The following is a 25,738-nucleotide window of genomic DNA, read 5'->3' as shown; positions in this document are numbered from 1 at the left end:
CTGGAGCGCAGGCTCAGTAGTTGTGGCACACAGGCTTAGTTGCTCTGCGGCATGTGGGATCTTCCCAGACCAGGGATCGAACCCGTGTCCCCTGCATTGGTAGATGGATTCTCAACCACTGCACCACCAGGGAAGTCCCCGAATTTAGTATATGTTAAGCTAGTTGTTTTAAGCAACAAATCATTATCTCTAGAAATTAAATCTTAAGAGACTGTAATAAAATCTAGAGGCTCTCTCATCTTTTAATGTTTCCATTTTAAAGCAGGTGCTCATATAATAGTCACAAAGGTTCACCAGAATATCACAGAGAGTGATTCTTCTATTATCCAGGTAGAACCTCAGAACAAACACTCTCGATCATGGAGGAACTTGCCAGAAATTTCAATATTAAACAAAGTTGTCCTAAAAAATATACAGAAGGAAAATTTCTCTCCCTCTCCCACCACTCTTTTTTTTTCTTTTTTAAAGAACCCAGCAAACCACAGAGTCAAACTGTACAAAATTTCTTTATGGTTAGGCACAAAATAGAACTTTGCTGAAATAATGAGTCCATTAGTGATTGCTATGATCAGAGAAAATGTACTGTGAATTATACAACATATTGTAACTAGCTTGGTGGAAAAAATTTTTTAAAGCACAAATGGAAAAAAAAAGGATCCTTCTAAGCACATCCAATTAGGCTTAGTTACTGTTGCCCTTAGTTTCAGAGACAGCTGCCTTTAAACAAAGATGAGCAGAACACAGTTCTTATTCCTTATGCTTCCACAAGTTAACCTTGGCTTCCCAGGAACACCACCCCCACTCCATTTCCCCTCTTGGAGTTTTAAAAGCCTATTATGCATTTCACTAGAATCCAGCTCTAAATAATGGATATAACAGTGGAAGGTTTCATACTTTTATTAAAAACTGAAAACAAGAAACTTGAATTGAAATTGCAAGTCAATGTACAAGGTGCAAAATTAATCTCAGTTTTGGCTAGAAGTTAAGAATCCCATTAACTTTAACATCTTTTAACAAAAATGATCCATTGGTTAGAGAAAAACATCTCAGGGCAGTAATACTAATATTCTGTAGTGACTTCCCATGTTGAAGTTATAAGAAATGTACTTGATTACTAAATTAGACTAATTCACACCCAGTACATAATGCATATGAAATACATATTTGATTTGTTCAACATTCTAAGTTTGTTTTTAAAATTTACTGTTAAAAGACAAAAGAGGAAAAGATATTAATTTGCAAGTAGCCAAAAGGCCCAATGACCAAGGCTGTGGTTCACTGGCTACTGATGCATGATTCTGGGAATTCTCAGATCTAATGTTAATCAGCATCTTGCTCTGAGGGATAAAAGTGCTAAGGCAAGCTTGGTTGTAATGAGAAGGAGAAAGGTGCTCCTCAGTGTCTTTCCAAATTCTTCCTATTCTGTAAGGTCCTACAGAAGATCTACCTCCTCTATGAAGCCTTTCTCTACTATGCTACCCAAAGTGATTTATCTATTCATTGAAACCTTTCTTAAATTTTTGTAATACAACTATTTGTAGCACAAACTAAATCATTTTAACCGGATGTGATAATCTTCGGATGTGTTGGCTTGGCTAAACTGCAGTTCCCAGCTAATGAAGCAAACAATAATCTAGGTGTTGCTGCATTTTAGAGATGTGTCCATAATCAATTGACTTTAAGAGAGATTATCCCAGATAATCTGGGTGGGCCTGATTCAATTAGTTGAAGGGCCGTAAGAGCATTGCTGAGGCTTCCCTGACGAAGAAGAAATTCTGTTTGTGCATAGCAGCTTTAGCTTAGGCCCAAGAGTTCTAGCCTGTCATTTCGGACTTGCCACAATTGGGTAAGCCAATTTCTTGCAAGAAATCTCTCACTTTAAAAAAAATTGAGATATAATTGACATATAACATTATATTACTTTCGGGTATAGAACATAATGATTCAATATTTGTATATACAGTGTAATAATCACCACAAGAAGTCTAGTTAACATCCATCACCATACATAGTTACAGAATTTTTTTCTTATGAGAACATTTAAGATCTAATCTCTTTGCAACTTTCAAATATACAATACAGTGGTATGAACTATGGTCACCATCTTGTACATTGTGTCCCCATGACTTATTTGCTTTATAACTGGAAGTTTGGTCCTTTTGACCCCCTTCACCCATTTTGCCCACCCTACACCCCCTCCTCTGGCAACCACCGATATGTTCTTTGTATCTATGAGCTGGATTTGTTGTTGTTGTGTTTTAGATTCCACATATAAATGAGATCATGTGGTATTTGTCTTTCTCTGGCTGACTTATATCACCTAGTATAATGCCCTCAAGGTCCACACATGTTGTTAATAAATAATATTAATAAATTTGTACTAATAAATAAAATTTAAAATAATAATCAATCTCTTAACATATATTTTTATTGGCTCTGCTTCTCTGCTTGAAACTTGACTGATACAACTGATCGTATAATGTCATGTATGTATGTGTGTATGTATATGTCTTATTGTCCCAGTCAGATTCAAAGGCATAAACTTGAAATAATAAGAATAATAATTTATTGAGCACTTACTACGTGTCAAGAGTTAAGTGTTGTATTAAGCCTTTTAATACGTGAACTCACAACCACCTGAGAATATTAAAATCCTCATTTTAATCCCAATTTTATAGAGGCTAAATAATTTGCCTAACCTATACAGCTAAGGAATGGCAAACCCAGAACTCAAACCTGAACCTCATTTATTCCAGTGCTTATGCACTTAACTACTGCAATAGACATGACCCATCACACACAGACAGAAAGGTGAAAAGACAGAGACAGAGACATACAGAAAGAAGAAAGCTATGTAAGCTTAGACAGACCATTATTCTTAAACATAAGTAAACTGATTATCACACTCTGTTCTGTTGATCACCTGTCATTCCTAACCTAAACAATGTTCTCACCTTGGAGGTGATGCTCGAAATGGGAGAGCCACAGCAATCTTCTGGGGAAACTTCTGAAGTACAATTGGTTACAGGGGCTACAAATACTAGGGTAGGTGCCCCAAGCCAAGTGAAATCAAGTCAAGGACTTGAGAACCTCCTCTGTGTTCAACAGATATGTCAGATACTTTAGCTGCCCAAGAAACTTCTTTGTTTTTCATATTGTGGGATAAAATAAACATTTATTTTAAAACAAAAGAAATAGATATGTCAGAGTATCATTCAGCTTAATTGATTCACTTCCACTTTATCCTCATAAAATCTGTGATGCAGGTAAGGCAGAAATACTTTTCTCACCTGTACAATGGAATTAATAGCAAATCAATGAAATGAAGTCACTTATTCAAAACCATACAATAGACCACAAGAAAGGGTAAGGCTGGTTCTTTGACTCCAGGCTAGTATTTTTTCCAGTAGCCTAACATGATATAGTTGAGTACTCGTAATCAAGAAGTTCCTCATACTTGGTGTACCGTACCATTAATATACAAGGTTTTATAATGTACTGATATGACTAAAGTAATGAGACAGATTTTCATAAGTCACACATGAAACCGGTTGTATTTCCCAAACTCGCTCTGTTCTTTGGGCATTTGCACTCACTGTCCTTTCTCCATACATGCTTTTTGCCCAGATACACAACTGTTTCCTTCTCACCAGGTTTCAATTCAAAATGCCCTCTTCTCAGGGAAGCCTGTCCCAACCACTCTGGTCAAGATAAGATGCCTTTGCCATTCTCTACTAAATACTACTATTATATCCTTTCTCACTGCACTTCTCAGTACCTGAAGTCATTTATTTGTTTTTATCTTTATTATTCATATTCTGCTACCAGAATATAAGCTCCTCCAGACGTGGACTCTGCTTACTACTGTATCAACAGCACCTAGAATAATGACTAATATGTAGTAAGTGTTCAAGAAATATTTGTTGATCGATGTCTCTTCTAAAATGGACTACACTTTTAATATGATTCCTATGTGATAGTAATTACCTTGAAAATAAATTATTAAAAATGAGAAAAAAAACTTGATAAAAGTTAAAAGCTAAGCTGCCAACTTTCAAAGGAAGAAGAAGAAAAGAACCCTCATTGTTAATCTTTAGCAAACAATATTTGTACGGCTACTTTTGGATCTTCTGTGTCTCTTTATAATCTTCCTTAGTTCACTAAGATGAAATTGACTGAGGATTTTGAAGGAAATCTGTTCAGAGTTTATACACAAGATACTATAATCCTTTGGCACGCATGTTTTTGCTAAATGTGGTTTTGAGATAATGCAGTTTTATATATTTATATCCCAAACTGAAAACAGCCATCTTATTATATGCTCTGTTCAGTTCATTCCACTTAAGAGAACAATCTATGGAGTAATACAGAGGGAGAGAGACAATCAGACTCCACATTTCAAACCAGGAATTACTAGGACCAGAACAAGTAAGCATGGATATTGCCATAATTTATGAAAAGGCCGGACAATTACTTAGCAGCTATTGTAAAACTGCAATCCGGGACAAGCAAATTTACAAGGAACTGTGTTTCAAGCCAGTAAGGGCTGATTCAGACTTTAAAAAAGAGGTATAGTCTGTGTAATATAAAACTTACATAAATATATATAGCCATGGTTTTTCCTCTAAACATCCCTGCTTCTAGAATTTGCATGAATGTTTTCCTATTCTTTTACTTTCAATCTATCTGCATCTTTATATTTTAGATGTGTATCTTATAAATATCATATAGTTGTTTTTAAATTTTAACACAGTCTGACAATCTTGGTCTTTTTTTTTTTTTTTTACAATCTTTGTCTTTTAACTGAAGCATTTGGTCCCTTTACATTTAATGTAATTACCAACATATTTGGGTTTAGATATACTACAGTCAGTGCCGTGTTAAGCCACCCATATTTCCTCTAGAAATGGAACACTCATTCCCTCAGCTGCTGAGCATATAGGCAGTCAACAGCTCTCAGCTGAATCTTTCTTTGGGACTTGACGTCAGCTGGAATACAGCCTTACCCAAAGTCATATCCCCTTTAGGGAGGGTGGGAGAGGATGGAAAACTGTATACAATGACTGGTCAGTGACGGGGGTATAAAGGCCTGGACCTTTGCAAGGCCATCCCAACCCCAGGTTCCCTGTAGAATCAACTGATGCTTTTATTACTACTGCACTGCAGTTTAAACTTCTCATTCTGGTCTATCTTCCTTCCTCACTCCCCCACAGATGTTAACCTCAAAAGCCCATCCCAATAAACTTCCTTCAGGTAAATCTCAGTCTCTGAGTCTGTTTCCCAGGGAATTCAATTTGTGACATCTATCACCTTATTATGTGTTTTCTACTTCTTCTGCCTGTTATGTTTCTTTTTCTTTATTGCCTTCTTTAGGATTGAGTGTTCTTTTATTATTTATTCCATTTTTCCTATATTAGTTTGGAAATGATACACTCTTTTTCTATTCCAGAGGCTATCCTAGAAATAACAAATACATAGTTGAATTAGCATGTCTAAAGTTAATTGATTAATACTTTTCCCCTACTCTGCAATATGATAAGGATTTTAAACATTTTAGCTCCTTTTACCCTTTTCCCAATTTATATGTAATTGTTATTCTAGGTACCTCATGTAAGTGCACACATACAACATTTGTCCTTTTGCATCTAGCTTATATCATTTAGCATAGTATTTTCGAGGTTCCTCCACATTGTGGTATGCATCAGAATTTCATTCTTTTTAAAGGTTGAATAATATTCCATTGTATGTATATATCACATTTTGTTTATGCATTCATCTGTTAATAGACATTAGAGAGTTTCCACCTTTTGGCTACTGTGAATAATGCTGCTATGAACATTGGTGTGCAAGTATCTGTTTAAGTCCCTGCTTTCATTTCTTTTGAGTACATACCTAGAAGTGGAATTACTGGTAATTCTATATTTAACTTTTTGAAGAACTTCCATATTATCTTCCTGATTCTTTTAAATACATTTCAATTCCCTGTTGAAATTATCCATTGTTTTATTTATATTCTCTACCTATTTTCCTACTTACTTGAACATGAACATAGTTATTTTAAAATCCTTTTAGGATGACACCAATATCTAGGTCATCTGTGGATCTGCTTCTATTGTCCATGTTTATTTCTTGGTTTTCAGTCATGTCATCTTGTCTTTTGGCATGCTCTGTAATTGTCTACATAATGCCTCCAGAGAGGATTTCCCTTCCCTCTAGTAGGCAGATATAATGGTAGCTGATTGCCTTAATCCAATGAGGGGCTGTGCTGAGTGCAGGCTGAATTGTACCTCTGGTAAAGGTCAATCTATTTTTGACTCATCTCTATTCCAAGAGCATAGCCCTCCAGGATTTTTAACTGAGAGCTTGGGAATTCATTGAAGTTTCTCCCCCTGGAAGGTTCATAACTCTAGTCTGTATCTTGTGAGACTGCCAAAACGTCTGCTTTTCAAAGGCTTTCCAATGAGATTTTTCTAGCCTCCCACTCTGTAAAGCCCCAGGATTTGGCAAATATCCCAACAGGATAACTGGCTTTATGTGAGGCTCCCTTAGTTTTCTATAAAAGCTTGCTGGTTTCTTATCCCCAGCAGCAGCACTCTCCCAGTATACAGTCCTGGTTCTCAGAACCCTGCTCATGCCCAGCATCAGCAAATTCCTCAAGCGAAAAAGAAGCTACAAAGTCAGCTTGCCTCTCTGAGGTTCTTTTAGCTCACCTTCACTCTTGGTGTTCAGTCCTTTGGAACCTCAGCCCAAAGCATGGTGAACCAGGGTCCCACTCTTGGTAGAAAATGGACTATATTTTTATCTTCCTAGCCCCATAAGACTGTATTTCAGGTCATACATTTCCAGGCAAACACAGCCACAAAATCTAGGCTCACCTCTCTTAAATCTTATCCTCTCCCAGATCTTGATCAAGTAATTCACTATCTTGTTAGCTCTTTGAAGCTTTAACATATACTTTAAAAATATTTTCTCTGCCTGCTTTTTAGTTCTAATCATACAATTCCTATGCCATATCAGTACTATCTTAGTACTACTGGTCTTAGTACTACTAGTTGTGGTAAGTTTTAAGAACATAATTCCCAAATGCAGAGAAACTACAATTTTTTTTAAAGCCAGTCTTAGGAAAAAGGATATATTTTAGGCTCAGAAAACATTTTCATTATTTTCAAGTTTTAGAATGATAACCATTAAATTATGCTAGAATTATATTCTGCTTCCATTCTTTATCAATTAAAGTGAACTTAAAGGAAAATAATATGGTACTTCAACTATAATTCACCCATAACAGAATATGTACCAATATATGCCTAACATTTTAAAGACTATAGTATTAAAACAGATAAAACCATGTCTATTTCATTTGGGCTTAATCTCTAGAACAGTACTTCTAACATAACCAGATGATGTTAATAAGTCTTCCTGGGAGGGCTGCAGTGGAGATGGATTTTTTTCCTAATCAAGTATATTTGCTTTCTCTGGAGATGCAGAATGCACACTAGAATATTAAAGATCCTGAGAAGTCCCCAGTAAAGTCAGTTATTTATATTTGTTTAACCTTCTGTTTTCAAATACATCTGATCACGGAATACACTTTAATGTGTACACTTTAATGTGTGAGAAAGGTGACCTAAAAAAAAAAAGGAAATAAACATTTCAAATAGTTTTGGTTATTTATATGTTATAGTTGATTATATAACTTCTTTCTTCTTCATTGAAGGTGAGCTGGTGAGTTTTGTGGGGGATTTTGTTAGCTTCATTAATCTATAACTTCCTTTATCAGTCTTTTCTGACATTGGGTAGCAGAAAGAGCATGAGCTTTCTATAGAGACAGAACTAGGATCAAATTCTGGCTCCACCATCACAGGCAAATTCTTCTGCTAGCCATATTTCTTTATTTGTAAAGTGGGCTTGGGGGGCTTTCACAGTATTATTTTAAGTACTAATGACCATGTAAAGTACCCAGTGTATTGTCTGGCTCCAGAGGCTCCTCCTAGTAAAATTCCTCAAGGATCTGGAATGGCCCATTGGAATGAATATAAGATTGACATCTTTCAACCCTCCTTTATTTGGGACTCTTCTTTGTTAATTAATTCCCTTGCTTCTTATATTAGTAATTTCTCCCCTGCCTAGTTAAGAGGCTGTAATACTCCTGGGGAATAATGGTTTTTTGTTTTTGCTGTTGTTTTTTTAAATTTTTTATCCTGACTGAGTAGCCGGAATTAAATTGATTTTTATTTTCTTAGAACTTTGGAAAGGTTCAGCTCTCCCTGTCTTATGGGGAGACATTTGCTACTGTAATATTTATTTTACCTTACTGTAATTATTCATTTTCTTCCCTGCTAGACTCTAAGTTCGTAAGGTCAGGATATCTTCTTCCTTGCTAAATGCACACCCCTAGCACCACTGGCCTAGTTAAAGAGTAACCACTCAATAATTATAGAATTGTTAACAAGTTATAATAATTGGGATCCCAACCACTATTATATCAGAAATATAATTCTCAGATGAAATGTTTTAATATTATTTATATAGAAGATATCAGCAGAAAACAAGGAGTTAAATTTACTTATCCTGGATTTTCTAGAAATCTTAAACTGATAGAGCGATTTTCCTGAGATACATCCAGTAATTAGGATAGAAATTAAATAATAAATACACTTACATGCTTTTTAGGTAAATTTTCAGTATTCGAGAATGACTCCATTTATTCAAAAGATGTGTTCCAGAAAGGTTGCCTGCAAATAACACTCTCATACTATAAATATTTAAAAACCCATCTGACTGGGCTTCCCTGGTGACGCAGTGGTTGAGAATCCGCCTGCCAATGCAGGGGACACGGGTTCAATCCCTGGTCTGGGAGGATCTTACACGCCGCAGAGCAACTAAGCCCGTGTGCCACAACTACTGAAGCCCGTACGCCTAGAGCCCGGGCTGGGCAACAAAGAGAAGCCACCACAATGAGAAGCCCACGCACCGCAAGGAAGAGTAGACCCTGCTCGCCACAACTAGAGAAAGCCCGCGCACAGCAACAAAGACCCAACACAGCCAAAAATAAATAATTTATTTTTTTAAAAAACCCATCTGATTACAGTAAACTAAACTTCAAGTATATTTGAAAAACAAAAATCCCTCTTTGTAATAAGGATGCTTTCACACTAGTCTGTATCACATATTCAGATTTCTGAATACTGGATTTTTCAAAGTGGGGAACAGTCCTACTAACTTGGTCATATCAAAATGCTAAGAAGTTCAGCACAACTCAAAATCAAATTAACTTTGACTTTTTGAAAAAAAATTTTAGCATGTATATAGTAGTAAATATAATGTGTTATTAATATAGGTTTTTTAATGTGTCATTAAATTTAGAATGGATAAACAACAAGGTCCTACTGTATAGCACAGGGAACTATATCCAATCTCCCAGGATAAGCCATAATGGAAAAGAATATAAAAAAAAGAATGTCTCTATGTGTATAACTGAGTCACTGTGCTGTACAGCAGAGATTGGCACAACATTGTAAATCAACTGTACTTCAATTAACAATAGGTTTTTCCACATACTAGAAAATAAAAAATACTTACTATTATTTTCTTACAGTCCTTTCCTCTGCATAGTTCTGTATACGTAGAGTATTGCACATATATAATCCAGCTTCCAACAAAAACCACCAACCAGGAAAAGAAAAGATATTTCATTCGCACATATGAGAAGCGAGCCTGTAAGTAAAAGAGCACATAACAATCATTCATTCAGCACCAAGTCAGCATTCACTGTCCTAGAACATGACTTTTCCCCCTTTCTTGGAAGAACTCAATATATATTCTAGGCTTTCATATGGCAATTCTCCTAGAACAAAGTGTACTTTCACTTAGTCCAAACACAACTGGTCTTAGAAAAGGAAGCTCCTTGGTCTTGCCAAGGAAAAGGGAACAAAATACCCTTTAAAATGTATAACCTTTCAAATACCACCAGCATCCAAACCTACTCATTAAGCACGAGCACGTGCACCATGCTACCCTGGGCACCCAGTAAGATCAGGTAAAGAAAGACACAATTCCCACTTACTACAAGCTTACAGAAGAGTGTTTCAAATAAGAATCTTAAAGTTCTTCATGAATAAGCATGGTAAAATAATTGTGTTTTAAGAAATAAGAACAGAGAATTTGGCTACTTGTCTAATGTCTCACAGTGAGGTACAACCAGAGTAAGAAATTATTCACATTGATTCCTATTTCCCTGCTGTATTCACCAATGCTTTCTGTTCCTCCCATTCAACTAATCAAATGCTTCACCTAACAGATATTCTGGAAACTTAAGGCGAAAGTTACAACTATTAAAGGAGAAGAAAGGTTAAGATATATAAAGAATAAAATACGCTCTGCATGTCAGTCTGTAAGGCTGCACAACAGGATCCTCTTTGCACTGTTTTGCTCTCAGTTCTCTGGTATCTAATTGTGACTCGGGTCAGTTAGTGCTTTTTCTCCATCAACCACATATCAAACAGTTTAATCTTCAAAATGTCAGCTAGTCAAGATAATTTGATATTTATTTTTTGAGTCTGGAACGCCAGTGGTCTGGTTTTATAAACAACTGAATTTAGGACTATGGGGAGAATTGAGCAAAATAAAGATACGTAAACAAACAACGAAAGGCTAGTTTTGCTTTTACAATCACAAGTCAGTTTCTCACACTGGGCAACAGTAGGATACTGTGAGCATGCAAAGAAAGCAGAAAGAGATGAAAGAGACGTAAATGCATCTGCAGAAGACAATGAGTGCAGAGGAAAAAGAGACTCAGGAAATACTGAATTCTGTTGGCTTTATTTGCGGTTTAGATATTGGTCTCTGTGAGGTTAACAGATGGTGAATCCCAGTACCAAAAGGCTTGAGTACAACGAATTCACAATTATATGATAGGTCTTTGAGCTTTATTATTAAAATATTTTTAAAAATGCCTTTAATGCAAGTTATTTTTGTATAGCTCTAAATGAATTCAGTAAAAAGAAAGTTCATATAGAATTCCAAATTAAATCACATAAATGACAATGGGGTTTACACAAAGGGGTTTGTTTGAAAGACATTTAAGATTACTTGGCCCTGATAAGAGGTCTAGTCATCAGAGAGAAATTGATATGTATTAGTATTATGAAGCTTAAATATGATTAAATGACATAATGTCTATAGAACATAAGCACATTGCAAGGCACATAGAAAATACTCAACAAATAGCAAAATCAATTTGCAAAGGCACTGAACAAAAAGCCAATAATGCTGTCATTATGGTTTGGCCACCACCTTCTTTTTGGGCTTGCCAAAAAGAAAACTGAATCTGAATCTGATTAAGCCTTACCAGTTTACAGGAAATACAGGAGACAGAGGAATATAAGTGACAGTTAAGTAAGTGACACTATTAGGATACAATCAGCAAACTCTAGGCTGTGGGAAGTGCTGCAGTACAAACAACCCAGTTCTTCAACAAATAAAATACAAGGGAGAAAATAGAGAGAAGATGGGAAAACCAAAGATCAAAAAATACATAAGAAATACTGCATATTAAATAATCACAACCTGTGGATCTTTTCTGAGTCCTGATTCAAATGTAAAACTGTAAAAGAAAATGACATTTATGAGACAATTGAAAACTTGAAGACTGACAGGATACCTGACGTCGTTAAGGAATTATTTTAATTTTTCTGGTGTAATAATGTAATGTTTAAAGAAAAGAGACCTTATCTTTTAGAGATAGACATCGAAATATTTATGAGTGAAATAATATCTGGTATTTGCCTCAAAATAATATGGGGAGGGAAAAGTAGGTAGGGTATTATTAAAACAAAACTGGCCGTGAGTTGGTAACTGTTCAAGCTGGGTGACAGTTACATGCCTTCTTTTGTACATGTTTTTCTCTACTTTTTTAACATTTTTTTTATGTTGTGCAATAAGGAATACTTCCACACCAAGACACCCCCTTCCCACACATTCATTCAGCAACTATTTATTGTCTACTAAGTGTCAGATGCTGCCTTAGGCACTTTTAGAACATCTCCAGTTAAAGGGACAAACAAGTTATAAATCTACCATACAAGTACCCTTAACACAGTTAAGAGGGTTCTTTGAACAGCTGTAGCATGGCATGATTTTACTTTTAGAAGTTCAATCTTTTTTTTTTTTTTTTTTGGCCACTAGAGAAAGATTATTTAATAAAAGATGATGAGACAACTGTTAAACATTTGGAAATAGCATATTTAAATACCTAAAACATATCTTATATCAAAATAAATTCCACATGAGGGACTTCCCTGGTGGGGCAGTGGTTAAGAATCCACCTGCCACAACCTGCCAAGACTGAACCAGGAAGAAATAGAAACTTTGAACAGACCAATCACAAGCACTGAAATTGAGACTGTCATTAAAAATCTTCCAACAAACAAAAGCCCAAGACCAGATGGCTTCACAGGCGAATTCTATCAAACATTTAGAGAAGAGCTAACACCTATCCTTCTCAAACTCTTCCAAAACACAGAAGAGGGAGGAACACTCCCAAACTCATTATACGAGGCCACCATCACCCTGATACCAAAACCAGACATGGATGTCACAAAGAAAGAAACCTACAGGTCAATATCACTGATGAGCACAGATGCAAAAATCCTAAACAAAATACTGGCAAACAGAATCCAACAGCACATTAAAAGGATCATACACCATGATCAAGTGGGGTTTATTCCAGGAATTCAAGGATTCTTCAATATACGCAGATCAATCAACGTGATACACTGTATTAACAAACTGAAGGAGAAAAACCATATGATCATCTCAGTAGATGCAGAGAAAGCTTTTGACAAAATTCAAGACCCATTTATGATAAAAACCCTGCAGAAAGTAGGCATAGAGGAAACTCCTCAACATAATAAAGGCCATATATGACAAACCCACAGCCAACATCATCCTCAATGGTGAAAAACTGAAATCATTTCCACTAAGATCAGGAACAAGACAAGGTTGCCCACTCTCACCACTATTATTCAACATAGTTTTGGAAGTTTTAGCCACAGCAATCAGAGAAGAAAAGGAAATAAAAGGAATCCAAATCGGAAAAGAAGAGGTAAAGCTGTCACTGTTTGCAGATGACATGATACTATACATAGAGAATCCTAAAGATGCTACCAGAAAACTACTAGAGCTAATCAATGAATTTGGTAAAGTAGCAGGATACAAAATTAATGCACAGAAATCTCTAGCATTCCTATACACTAATGATGAAAAATCTGAAAGTGAAATAAAGAAAACACCCCCATTTACCATTGCAACAAAAATAATAAAATATCTAGGAATAAACCTACCTAAGGAGACAAACGACCTGTATGCAGAAAATTATAAGACACTGATGAAAGAAATTAAAGATGATACAAATAGATGGAGAGATATACCATGTTCTTGTATTGGAAGAATCAACATTATGAAAATGACTCTAATACCCAAAGCAATCTACAGATTCAATGCAATCCCTATCAAACTACCACTGGCATTTTTCACAGAACTAGAGCAAAAAATTTCACAATTTGTGTGGAAACACAAAAGACCCCGAATAGTCAAAGCAATCTTGAGAAGGAAAAATGGAGCTGGAGGAATCAGGCTCCTGGACTTCACTCTATATTACAAAGCTACAGTAATCAAGGCAGTATGGTACTGGCACAAAAACAGAAAGATAGATCAATGGAACAGGATAGAAAGCCCAGAGATAAACCCACACACATATGATCACCTTATCTTTGATAAAGGAGGCAGGAATGTACAGTGGAGAAAGGACAGCCTCTTCAATAAGTGGTGCTGGGAAAACTGGACAGGTACATGTAAAAGTATGAGATTAGATCACTCCCTAACACCATACATAAAAATAAACTCAAAATGGATTAAAGACCTAAATGTAAGGCCAGAAACTATCAAACTCTTAGAGGAAAACATAGGCAGAACACTCTATGACATAAATCACAGCAAGATCCTTTTTGACCCACCTCCTAGAGAAATGGAAATAAAAACAAAAATAAGCCAATGGGACCTAATGAAACTTAAAAGCTTTTGCACAGCAAAGAAAACCATAAAGAAGACCAAAAGACAACCCTCAGCATGGGAGAAAATATTTGCAAATGAAGCAACTGACAAAGGATTAATCTCCAAACTTTACAAGCAGCTCATGCAGCTGAATAACAAAAAAACAAAAACCCAAACCAAAAATGGGTAGAAGACCTAAATAGACATTTCTCCAAAGAAGATATACAGTCTGCCAACAAACACATGAAAGGATGCTCAACATCATTAATCATTAGAGAAATGCAAATCAAAACTACAATGAGATATCATCTCACACCAGTCAGAATGGCCATCATCAAAAAATCTAGAAACAATAAATGCTGGAGAGAGTGTGGAGAAAAGGGAACCCTCTTGCACTGCTAGTGGGAATGTGAATTGGTACAGCCACTATGGAGAACAGTATGGAGGTTCCTTAAAAAACTACAAATAGAACTACCATATGACCCAGCAATCCCACTACTGGGCATATACCCTGAGAAAACCATAATTCAGAAAGAGTCATGTACCACAATGTTCATTGCAGCTCTATTTACAATAGCCATGAGATGGAAACAACCTAAGTGTCCGTCATCGGAGGAATGGATAAAGAAGATGTGGTACATATATACAATGGAATATTACTCAGCCATAAAAAGAAACAAAATTGAGCTACTTGTAATGAGGTGGATGGACCTAGAGTCTGTCATACAGAGTGAAGTAAGTCAGAAAGAGAAAGACAAATACCGTATGCTAACATATATATATGGAATTTAAGAAAAAAAATGTCACAAAGAACCTAGGGGTAAGACAGGAATAAAGACACAGACCTACTAGAGAATGGACTTGAGGATATGGGGAGGGGGAAGGGTAAGCTGTGACAAAGCGAGAGAGTGGCATGGACATATATACACTATCAAACGTAAAATAGATAGCTAGTGGGAAGCAGCCGCATAGCACAGGGAGATCAGCTCCGTGCTTTCTGACCACCTAGAGGGGTGGGATAGGGAGGGTGGGAGGGAGGGAGGGAGACGCAAGAGGGAAGAGATATAGGAACATATGTATAACTGATTCACTTTGATATAAAGCAGAAACTAGCACACCATTGTAAAGCAACTTTACTCCAATAAAGATGTAAAAAAAAAAAAAAAAAGAATCCGCCTGCCAATGCAGGGGACATGGGTTCGAGCCCTGGTCCGGGAAGATCCCACATGCTGCGGAGCAACTAAGCCCGTGTGCCACAAATACCGAACCTGCGCTCTAGAGACTGCGAACCACAACTACTGAGCCCATGCACCGCAACTACTGCAACCCGCGTGCCTAGAGCCATGCTCCACAACAAAGAGAAGCCACCACAACGAGAAGCCCGCACACTGCAACAAAGAGTAGCCCCCGCTCGCCGCAACTAGAGAAAGCCCATGCACAGCAACAAAGACCCAACACAGCCAATAAATAAATAAATTTATTAAAAAAATAATAAATTCCACATGAAACTGATGGACATGTAAAATCTGAAATAATATAATACAAATGTAGGAATCAAGAAGTTACTGAATAAAATTATTGAAACCATTTTATTTTAGGAAAGCTAAAAGAAAACCCAATCTTTTTTTTTTTTTAAACCAACTTTGTGATTTTTATTTATGGCCAACAACTATATACTCCTAGATATCACTAAACTGTGTACGATTAGAAACACAGCATTGTAGAAGAGCAGACATCAGAATTAAACAGCAGACTTAAGGAAATATCAATCTTCCATTATTTTGTCCATTTTTCTTTACGTGCACAAAGAAGCATGAATGCAATTTGAAATCTTTTAATGGCAATAAAGTTACAATCACCCACCTGCGTGACAAGTCCAACCCTATATTAACACTGAGATAGGGTTTTAAAAGAAGATTAATTTCAATTCATTCAGTAAAAAGTCAAGGAAGACCTTAAAATGCAATACAATGTAAAAGAATATTTTCTTTTTTTCTTCCTGCCTTGCTCCACAGCAGGTAGAAGTCTCAGAGCAAAGGAAACAACACAGACCTGGTGAGTAGGGTTCTCTCTTAGTGTTCAGAATTTGGTCCTGTCTTACCTTCTTCTTGACACCTACCTCAAGAAGCCTAGTAATGTCAACTACCCTCTGGACTCTCCATCAATGATTTCTATTAGCTTTCAAATGCATATTGAGCTTAATAGATGCCGGCAACTAAGACTTATGTATTTCTCCCTCCTGCAGAGGCAGTTTAATAAAACTTGGAATCATTTTGCTTTTCTCTCAAATAGCTACGTTAAATTTTTTCCCTGGCATATGTTTAAATGGAAAAACACCCTGTAAACTGGCTTGCCCACTGAGTGTTCATCATGACACAGAATGTCAAAAATTTTGGAGAGGAAGTTGAATTAATGACGTTCCCAGCAGGGCACTGGGCATCACCTGTTGTACATATAATGACAAAAGGAGTGAAACACGTTTTTATTCCAGGATGCCACGGAACTTACCGTGATTTGAGAGTAACACAAAATAGTATAAGGACCTTCATGTGTTTTTTTTTTAACATCTTTATTGGAGTATAATTGCTTTACAATGTTGTGTTAGTTCCTGCTGTATAACAAAGTGAATCAGCTATACTTATACATATATCCCCTCCCTTTTGCATCTCCCTCCCACCCTCTCTATCCCACCCGTCTAGGTGGTCACAAAGCACGGAGCTGATCTCCCTGTGCTATGCAGCTGCTTCCCACTAGCTCTCTATTTTACATTTGGTAGTGTGTATATGTCAATGCTACTCTCTCACTTCGTCCCAGGTTACCCTTCCCCCTCCCCGTGTCCACAAGTTCATTCTCTATGTCTGTGTCTTTATTCCTGCCTGCACCTAGGCTCACCAGAACCATTTTTCTTTTTAGATTCCATATATATGTGTTAGCATACGGTATTTGTTTTTCTCTTTCTGACGTACTTCACTCTGTATGACAGACTCTAGGTCCATCCACCTCACTACAAATAACTCAATTTCGTTTCTTTTTATGGCTGAATAATATTCCATTGTATGTTTGTGCCACATCTTCTTTATCCATTCATCTGTTGATGGACACTTAGGTTGCTTCCATGTCCTGGCTATTGTAAATAGTGCTGCAATGAACATTGTGGTACATGTGTCTTTTTGAATTATGGTTTTCTCAGGGTATATGCCCAGTAGTGGGATTGCTGGGTCATATGGTAGTTCTATTTGTAGTTTTTTAAGGAACCTCCATACTGTTCTCCATAGTGGCTGTATCAATTTACATTCACCAACAGAGAAAGAGGGTTCCCTTTTCTCCACACCCTCTCAAGCATTTACTGTTTGTAGATTTTTTGATGATGGCCATTCTGAATGGTGTGAGATGATATCTCATTGTAGTTTTGACTTGCATTTCTCTAATGATTAATGATGTTGAGCATCCTTTCATGTGTTTGTTGGCAATCTGTATATCTTCTTTGGAGAAATGTCTATTTAGGTCTTCTGCCCATTTTTGGATTGGGTTATTTGTTTTTTTGATATTGAGTTGCATGAGTTGCTTGTATATTTTGGAGATTAATCCTGTCAGTTGCTTCATTTGCAAATATTTTCTCCCATGCTGAGGGTTGTCTTTTGGTCTTCTTTATGGTTTTCTTTGCTGTGCAAAAGCTTTTAAGTTTCATTAGGTCCCATTGGCTTATTTTTGTTTTTATTTCCATTTCTCTAGGAGGTGGGTCAAAAAGGATCTTGCTGTGATTTATGTCATAGAGTGTTCTGCCTATGTTTTCCTCTAAGAGTTTGATAGTTTCTGGCCTTATATTTAGGTCTTTAATCCAGAGTTTATTTTTGTGTATGGTGTTAGGGAGTGATCTAATCTCATACTTTTACATGTACCTGTCCAGTTTTCCCAGCACCACTTATTGAAGAGGCTGTCCTTTCTCCACTGTACATTCCTGCCTCCTTTATCAAAGATAAGGTGATCATATGTGTGTGGGTTTATCTCTGGGCTTTCTATCCTGTTCCATTGATCTATCTTTCTGTTTTTGTGCCAGTACCATACTGTCTTGATTACTGTAGCTTTGCAGTATAGTCTGAAGTCCAGGAGCCTGATTCCTCCAGCTCCGTTTTTCTTTCTCAAGATTGCTTTCACTATTCGGGATCTTTTGTGTTTCCATATAAATTGTGAAATTTTTTGTTCCAGTTTTGTGAAAAATGCATTGGTAGTTTGATAGTGATTGCATTGAATCTGTAGATTGCTTTGGGTAGTATAGTCATTTTCACCATGTTGATTCTTCCAATCCAGGAACATGGTATATCTCTCCATCAGTTTGTATCACCTTTAATTTCTTTCATCAGTGTCTTATAGTTTTCTGCATACAGGTCTTTTGTCTCCTTAGGTAGGTTTATTCCTAGGTATTTTATTCTTTTTGTTGCACTGGTAAATGGGAGTGTTTCCTTAATTTCTCTTTCAGATCTTTCATCATTAGTGTAGAGGAATGCAAGAGATTTCTGTACATTAATTTTGTATCCTGCTACTCTACCAAATTCATTGATTAGCTCTAGTTTTCTGGTAGCATCCTTAGGATTCTCTATGTATAGTATCATGTCATCTGCAAACAGTGAGTTTTACTTCTTCTTTTCTGATTTGGATTCCTTTTATTTCCTTTTCTTCTCTGATTGCTGTGGTTAAAACTTCCAAAATTATGCTGACTACTAGTGGTGAGAGTGGGCAATCTTGTTCCTTATCTTAGAGGAAATGGTTTCAGTTTTTCACCACTGAGAATGATGTTGGCTGTGGGTTTGTCATATATGGCCTTTATTATGTTGAGGTAGGTTCCCTCTATGCCTACTTTCTGCAGAGTTTTTATCATACATGGGTGTTGAATTTTGTCGAAAGCCTTTTCTGCATCTACTGAGATTATCATATGGTTTTTCTCCTTCAATTTGTTAATATGGTGTATCATATTGATTGATTTGCGTATATATTTATGTGTTCTTTAATTTCTGCAGATCCTGCTGCTTCACATTTTAAAATAAAGATTAAAAAAATAGCCATAAATGATACTTGTAGCTATTAATTAATTTTATTTCCCTGTGTGGCACTCACTAAAATGTTCCCAGTGGTCTGTTCCATACCAATTACCTAGACAATCTAGACTTTGATTAAGAAATGTAGTTACTGTTTCTGACCTTTTTATTTTTGCTGAACTATCCAAAATATGGCCCAGCAGATTTTCTGTTCTGCTGATTTTGTGCCTAGCTACCAGTGGTACATTGCTTTATTCCAAATTATGCTCCTGAAAGTCATGATAAGAATTTTAGTAAATACACTACAGCAGTGATTCTCAACTGGAGTCAATTTTCCCCCCAGGGGATACCTGGCAATGTCTGGAACTGGGGAGAACTACTGGAGCCTTGTGGGTAGAGGCCAGAGATGCTGTTAAACATCCTTCAATGCACAGAAGTGCCCTTCACAACTAAGAATTATCTGCCCAAATGTCAATAGTGCTAAGGCTGAGAAAACTTGTATTATGGTTACACAGTAAAATGAAAACAAAAATTAAGCAGCTGAAAGAATCAAATTTGTATGACACTATCATTTTATTTTAGTCTTTAAGGCATAAACTACTACTAATTAGAAAAATACAACATCTGTCTGGAAATAACATAAGTAATTCTTTATGACTAAATGATTGGCAATATCTTATTATAAATAAAGAAAAATCACTGGAGATGGAAAATATATAAATGATGAAATAAACTTTCCTACCATTTCTACTGTAAAGAATAGTGATACTTTTTCTTTTTTTATATTGTTTGATCTCACTGTGATAACTTTTTTTCAAAACAAATCTGAAAATCTATGATCTTATTCAAATGATTTTACATTAAGTTTTAAAAATAGGCATAAAGAAGCAACACCTCAAATTTTAGCCATGTAAGACTACTTCTATGTTACTTATCAATTTTTCACTTTCAACATCTTTTACAAACATATAAAGCACAAAGTCCCATCTGCTCTACCTCTAAATACTTCCTACACAGATGTTCTTAATTTTGAAAAGTAAGGAAGAAAAATAGGTATCATGTCTTACTTAATATGTTTAGTGGACTTGAACACTCAGAAAACCTAACAAATTGATAAGGCTATTGCTTGCAAAAACTCAAATACAATGATTTCATCATTTCATAGAAAAAGCTGAGAGACATGTTTGCCCTTTTTCTTTTGTGATAACACTGGTTTATAAGATTTATGTAAGTTTCATGTGTACAACATATTTTCATTCAAGTTTTCCAATTACCAGTTACTCTGAAATAAACTTCAAAAATCTTTTTTTTCCTTATTGTTATATTGACAACATTGTAGCTAGCTTTTACTGCTAAATATTTAGGCGTAATCTGGCTGAAAAAAACTAAAGTTACAATTATTGACACATATCCCCAAATATAACTTTTACCCTTTTCTTTAAATAAACTCTAGATATTTATAGTAATAATATTTTGAAAAATATGCTAGCTTTAAAAAACAGAAATATAAAGAAAGCATTTCATAAGGTAAATACTTTATACCACAACACATACAGATAAACTTTGTTTGGAATGGATCCTATACCTTTTTTTTTTTTTAACATCTTTATTGGAGTATAATTGCTCTACAGTGGTGTGTTTCTGCTTTATAACAAAGTGTATCAGCCAGACATATACATATATCCCTATATCTCCTCCCTCTTGCGTCACCCTCCCACCCTCCCTATCCCACCCCTCTAGGTGCTCACATAGCACCGAGCTGATCTCCCTGTGCTATGCGGCTGCTTCCCACTAGCTAGCTATTTTACATTTGGTAGTGTATATATATCCATGCCACTCTTTCACTTCATCTCAGCTTCCCCTTCCCCTTCCCCGTGTCCTCAAGTTCATTCTCTATGTCTGCGTCTTTATTCCTTTCCTGCCCCTAGGTTCTTCAGAACTTTTTTTTTTTTTTTTTAGATTCCATATATATCTGTTAGCATACGGTATTTGGTTTACTCTTTCTAACTTACTTCACTCTGTATGACAGACCCTAGGTCCATCCACCTCACTACAAATAACTCAATTTCGTTTACTTTTTGGCTGTGTTGGGTCTTTGTTGCTGCACCTGGGCTTTCTCTAGTTGTGGCAAGCAGGCTTCTCATTGCAGTGGCTTCTCTTGTGTGGAGCATGGGCCCTAGGCATGCGGGCTTCAGTAGTTGTGGCTCATGGGCTCAGTAGTTGTGGTGCATGGGCTTAGTTGCTCCGCAGCATGTGGGATATTCCCGAACCAGGGATCGAACCCGTGTCCCCTGCACTGGCAGGCAAATTCCCAACCACTGCATCACCAGGGAAGTCCCGGCAGGCGGATTCTTAACCACTGTGCCACCAGGGAAGTCCCTCCTGTACCTTTATTAAAGGGTGTTTCGGGCTCCCCTGGTGGCGCAGTGGTTGAGAGTCCGCCTGCCGTTGCAGGGGACACGGGTTCGTGCCCCGGTCCAGGAAGATCCCACGTGCCGCGGAGCGGCTGGGCCTGTGAGCCATAGCCGCTGAGCCTGCGTGTCCGGAGCCTGTGCTCCGCAACAGGAGAGGCCACAGCAGTGAGGGGCCCGTGTATCGCAAAAAAAAAAAACAAAAAAAACAAAACATACCTCTAGGATCTAGAAGTCTCCTGACTGCTTTTCAAAAACTTTTTTTTTTAAACTGGAAAATATATCATTCATGTAGAATTGTTTAAAATACATAAGTATAACTTAAAGTAAATACCCATATAACTCCCACCTGGGTTAAGAAACAGTTTCTCTAGTGCCTTCACTGACCCCCATGTGACCTCTCCAGTAAGGGTTAATTAACATGCTCCTGACTTCAATGATAATCATATATGTGCTATCCTATGTAATTTAACCATTGATCATGTATCCCTAAAACACAGAATTTGATGTTCATTTCTCTTGAACTTTACAGAAATAGAAGCATATACCATATATTCTATTGTGACTTTCATCTTTCTCTGATGCATACAGCCATAATTTGTTCATTTTCTTTGCTGCAGAGTATTCCACTGTTTGATTATTTTTTTAAGTGAGAAATTTACTTTGTCTTATCACAATCAATACATAAATTTTTAAATGTATACATTTCTCTTCAAGCTCTGTTGGAAAAAAAACCACATAGTATGGAGATGCATTCTATGCTTGGCTCCATGCACTCTGTGGGTCTCATATATGTCATCCAATGTTCCTAGAAATCATGGATTCAGCAGGTTTGCGAGAGACAACAAAAACGAATAGTTCAACCATACACTGATGTGGTATGAGGCTGATGTGAACAGTTTTGTCCTAAGTCAGCTGTGCCAGGAGGAAGTCTAAAGGCATTACATGGGGAGTGTCACAACTGCCTGGGGGTGGGTGCGACTTTAGTTATCAGTCAATGAGGGAATGACTTTTTGTAGCAAAAAGTTGAAGACTATAATCCTTTGTTTTGCTGCTGCTGCTTTAGAGACCACAAGCCAGGCTCATGTTTAAAAGAGCTGTAAGGCCAGGAAAATAGAGCAAAGCCATTCCCAGGATTAAAAAAGCAGGCACACAGAGGGCTTTTAATGAACAAGTAGACAGCCGGCATTTCATAGAGCACATGGGAGGGAGGTGCAGCCCCCATCAGCACTCTACATAAAAGGAATATTAGCATTTGCAAGAGCAAATGAACTCAGTCATGGAGTTCTTCAACATCCCAGTGCAGAAAGACAGGGGTTAAGAAAGCTAAGTGTTCCAATTTTCCATTGTTGTATAATAAACTATCCCAAAACTCAGTGGCTTACGAAAATAATTTGTCTCTCATGGTTCCGAGTTGATTGGACTCAGCTGGTCACTTCTCTCCAGTTTTTCATGCATTCGTGATTAGGGCTGAAGACATGTGACAAAGGACTGACTGGGCTGGACTGTCAGTCCAGGGGGTGGACTGGACGGGGGGTGGCTGTTTCACTCACATGTCCAGCTAGCTCCATGTGGCCTAGCTGGCCGCCTTCTGAGCATGGTGCTCAGGGTAGTCAGGCTTCTTACATGATGGCTGACTTACTCCAGGGCAAGTGTTCCCAGAGACCAAGGCAGAAAAGCTGCATCATTTCTGCCCCACTCTCTTGGTTACACAGGGCCAGATCAGATGGAATGGAGGGGGTACTCCATAAGGGCTTGCATACCAGGAAGCATGGCTACTGAGGGGTCATCTTTGGAGAGTAGCTACCACTCCCAGATAGGATCAACAAAGCAGGGTCTACGGGAGAAGAGAAAAACAATGTGGAGGTCCTACCCAGAACAGAGACAATTTTCTTGGCCGTTCAGATTAAGGATTCTCCCTTCCTCCTTAGTGGGGCAGAACTGGAAATTGCAATTAAAATCCATTAATAGTATTTGTAGTTGTATGTATTTGTGTTTAAGTTACTGAATACAGTTTTCATTCCATATCATGAGCTCAGTAACTGTCAACAAATCTTTTAGCTTATGTACACAAAGTTCCAAGTTAAAGAACTACTTAAGATATGGTTATACAAAAGTTTCCAAATAGAATTCACATTACCTTAGTATTTCAGTTAAGATCTGGGCACCCAGAATGGGCAAATCACGTGTGCATTTCCCCTTTTTAGTGCGCCTGAGGCACCATACTGGGTCTAGAACTTACTACACATAAAATATCCACATGCAAATCTCACATGAGAATCCTAATGGGCACTTAAATTCACTAACAATTCACTTACTAAAAATAAAGTTTAGCTATGTTTTACCTAAACTCGGAGATTGAACAGCATGGTCCCTTTAAACTTCAGATTCTGAAGTACATTTTAGGGCAAAATTTATTTGGAATAGTTACCTCTACGGTTGTACAACCTGATTGATTTACCAATTTTCAACATTGTTTGGAATCTTAGAGTATCCAGAGGCTGATTATAATTTAGATGAAACTTGATTATTGTAAAGGGTTTTTAAAAGGAAATTAATGTTAGTTAATATTCTGTGAGATTGATGAAGAAGGAAGCTGGGTTCTGAAGCTTCCTTTCCCAGGATTCATTTATGTGACTTCCAGACACAGTAGCAATTAAATACTGAAACCTCACCTCTCTCTGATACATGAGAAAAGCAGATGTGTGTGTTCAAATACTGGGGTGGCCAGAGCAGGGCTGCGGGAGGTGGTTCACTTCTGTGCAACAGCATTCTGCCTTTGTATCACTGAAAGAACCGTGGCTGCTCAGGGAATGCGGTCAGAAAGGAGCTACGGTTCCTCTGACCCGAGGGGCGTGTGGAGGTTCTATTCCCGTTGGTTGGTACCCTGCACAGATTTTCAGAAGTCCTAGAGCGGAACAACTTTAATTTAAAAACATAACAGGTTGGGGTGGTGGCGCAGGGGTTAAGAATCCGCCTGCCAATGCAGGGAACACGGGTTCAAGCCGTGGTCCAGGGAGATCCCACATGCCGCGGAGGAACTCAGCCCGTGCGCCACAGCTACTGAGCCTGTGCTCTAGAGCCCGTGAGCCACAATTACTGAAGGCCGTGCACCGAGAGCCCGTGCTTCGTAACGAAGAGTAGCCCCCGCTCACCGCAACTGGAGAAAGCCCGCGCGCAGCAACGAATACCCAACACAGCCATAAATAAAATAAATAAATTAAGAAATATATATATAACAGGTTGAACAGTGCCTATCTAGTCCATTCTAATCAGACATCTCTGAAGGTAAACTCCTCATTTGTAAAGCAATTAAAACAGAAGTGACATGTTAAATGGTAACTACATCAGAGTTAGAAGAGTCCTCAGAGGACCCAGATTCTATTATTTTTTTTCTCATCAAAGTACTTTCATACCAGAAAACAGTACATGCCCAGTATAGAAAAAATGGACAATAAAGAAGTATGTAATTCCAGTTATAAGATAAATAAGTCCTGGGGTGTAATGTACAGCACGGTGACTGTAGTTAACAATACTGTATTGTGTATCTGAAAGTTGCTAAGAGAGTAGATCTTAAATATTCTCATCACAAGAAAAAAAACTGTAACTATGTGAGGAGATGGATGTTAACTAAACTAATTGTGGTGATCATTTTGCAGTATATACACACATATCAAATCACTCTGTTGTATACCTAAAGCTAATACAATGTTATATGTTAATTATATCTCAATAAAAAAATAAAACCAAACAAAAAATAATTATGTAAAAAAGAAGGTAAATGATCGAGTTTTGGTGTATTTCTTTCGTAGCTGTTATATAATGTACATATATAACATAAAGAAAAATAAAATTAGGGTCTTATGATAAATGTCATTTATTATTAAACACATTCTTAGGCCATTACATAGTCTTGATATTTAAAAAATATGATATTTAAATGAATGCATAACATTTTACAGTATGGGTATACCATAATTTATTTAATCCTATTTCTATTGTTGGACATTTTTATTATTTCCAATATTGTGGTCTATTAATAGTAACAACAACAATATTATTAATGAGAGCCAATATTTATTAGTGTTACCCTGTACCAGGAACTGTTATCTTCATAAAAAGTCTGCTCTGGGGTGGTAAATTGGTCAGGGGTAAGAAAACTGTTTACCATGAGCCAAATCCAGTCTGCTACATGGTTTTGTAATTTTATTGGAACACATCCACCCCATTCGCTGATTTACT

At 37.0% G+C, this 25,738-nt stretch overlaps 1 protein-coding gene across 1 annotated transcript in view; it reads right to left on the bottom strand.

The window, feature by feature from the left end:
* DIPK1A (divergent protein kinase domain 1A) overlaps nucleotides 1-25,738 on the bottom strand; it is a 118,475-nt gene that overhangs the window by 26,096 nt on the left and 66,641 nt on the right. Inside the window, exon 2 of the mRNA XM_030868676.2 lies at nucleotides 9,583-9,717. Within this exon, the coding sequence (XP_030724536.1) occupies nucleotides 9,583-9,717 (135 nt within the window). The remainder of the gene's footprint in view (nucleotides 1-9,582; nucleotides 9,718-25,738) is intronic.

This window comes from Globicephala melas, chromosome 1 (assembly GCF_963455315.2).
Source record: "Globicephala melas chromosome 1, mGloMel1.2, whole genome shotgun sequence".
Taxonomy (NCBI): Eukaryota; Metazoa; Chordata; class Mammalia; order Artiodactyla; family Delphinidae; genus Globicephala; species Globicephala melas.
The sequence above is the reverse complement of the archived record's forward strand: the minus strand, read 5'-3'. Positions and strand labels throughout refer to the sequence as shown.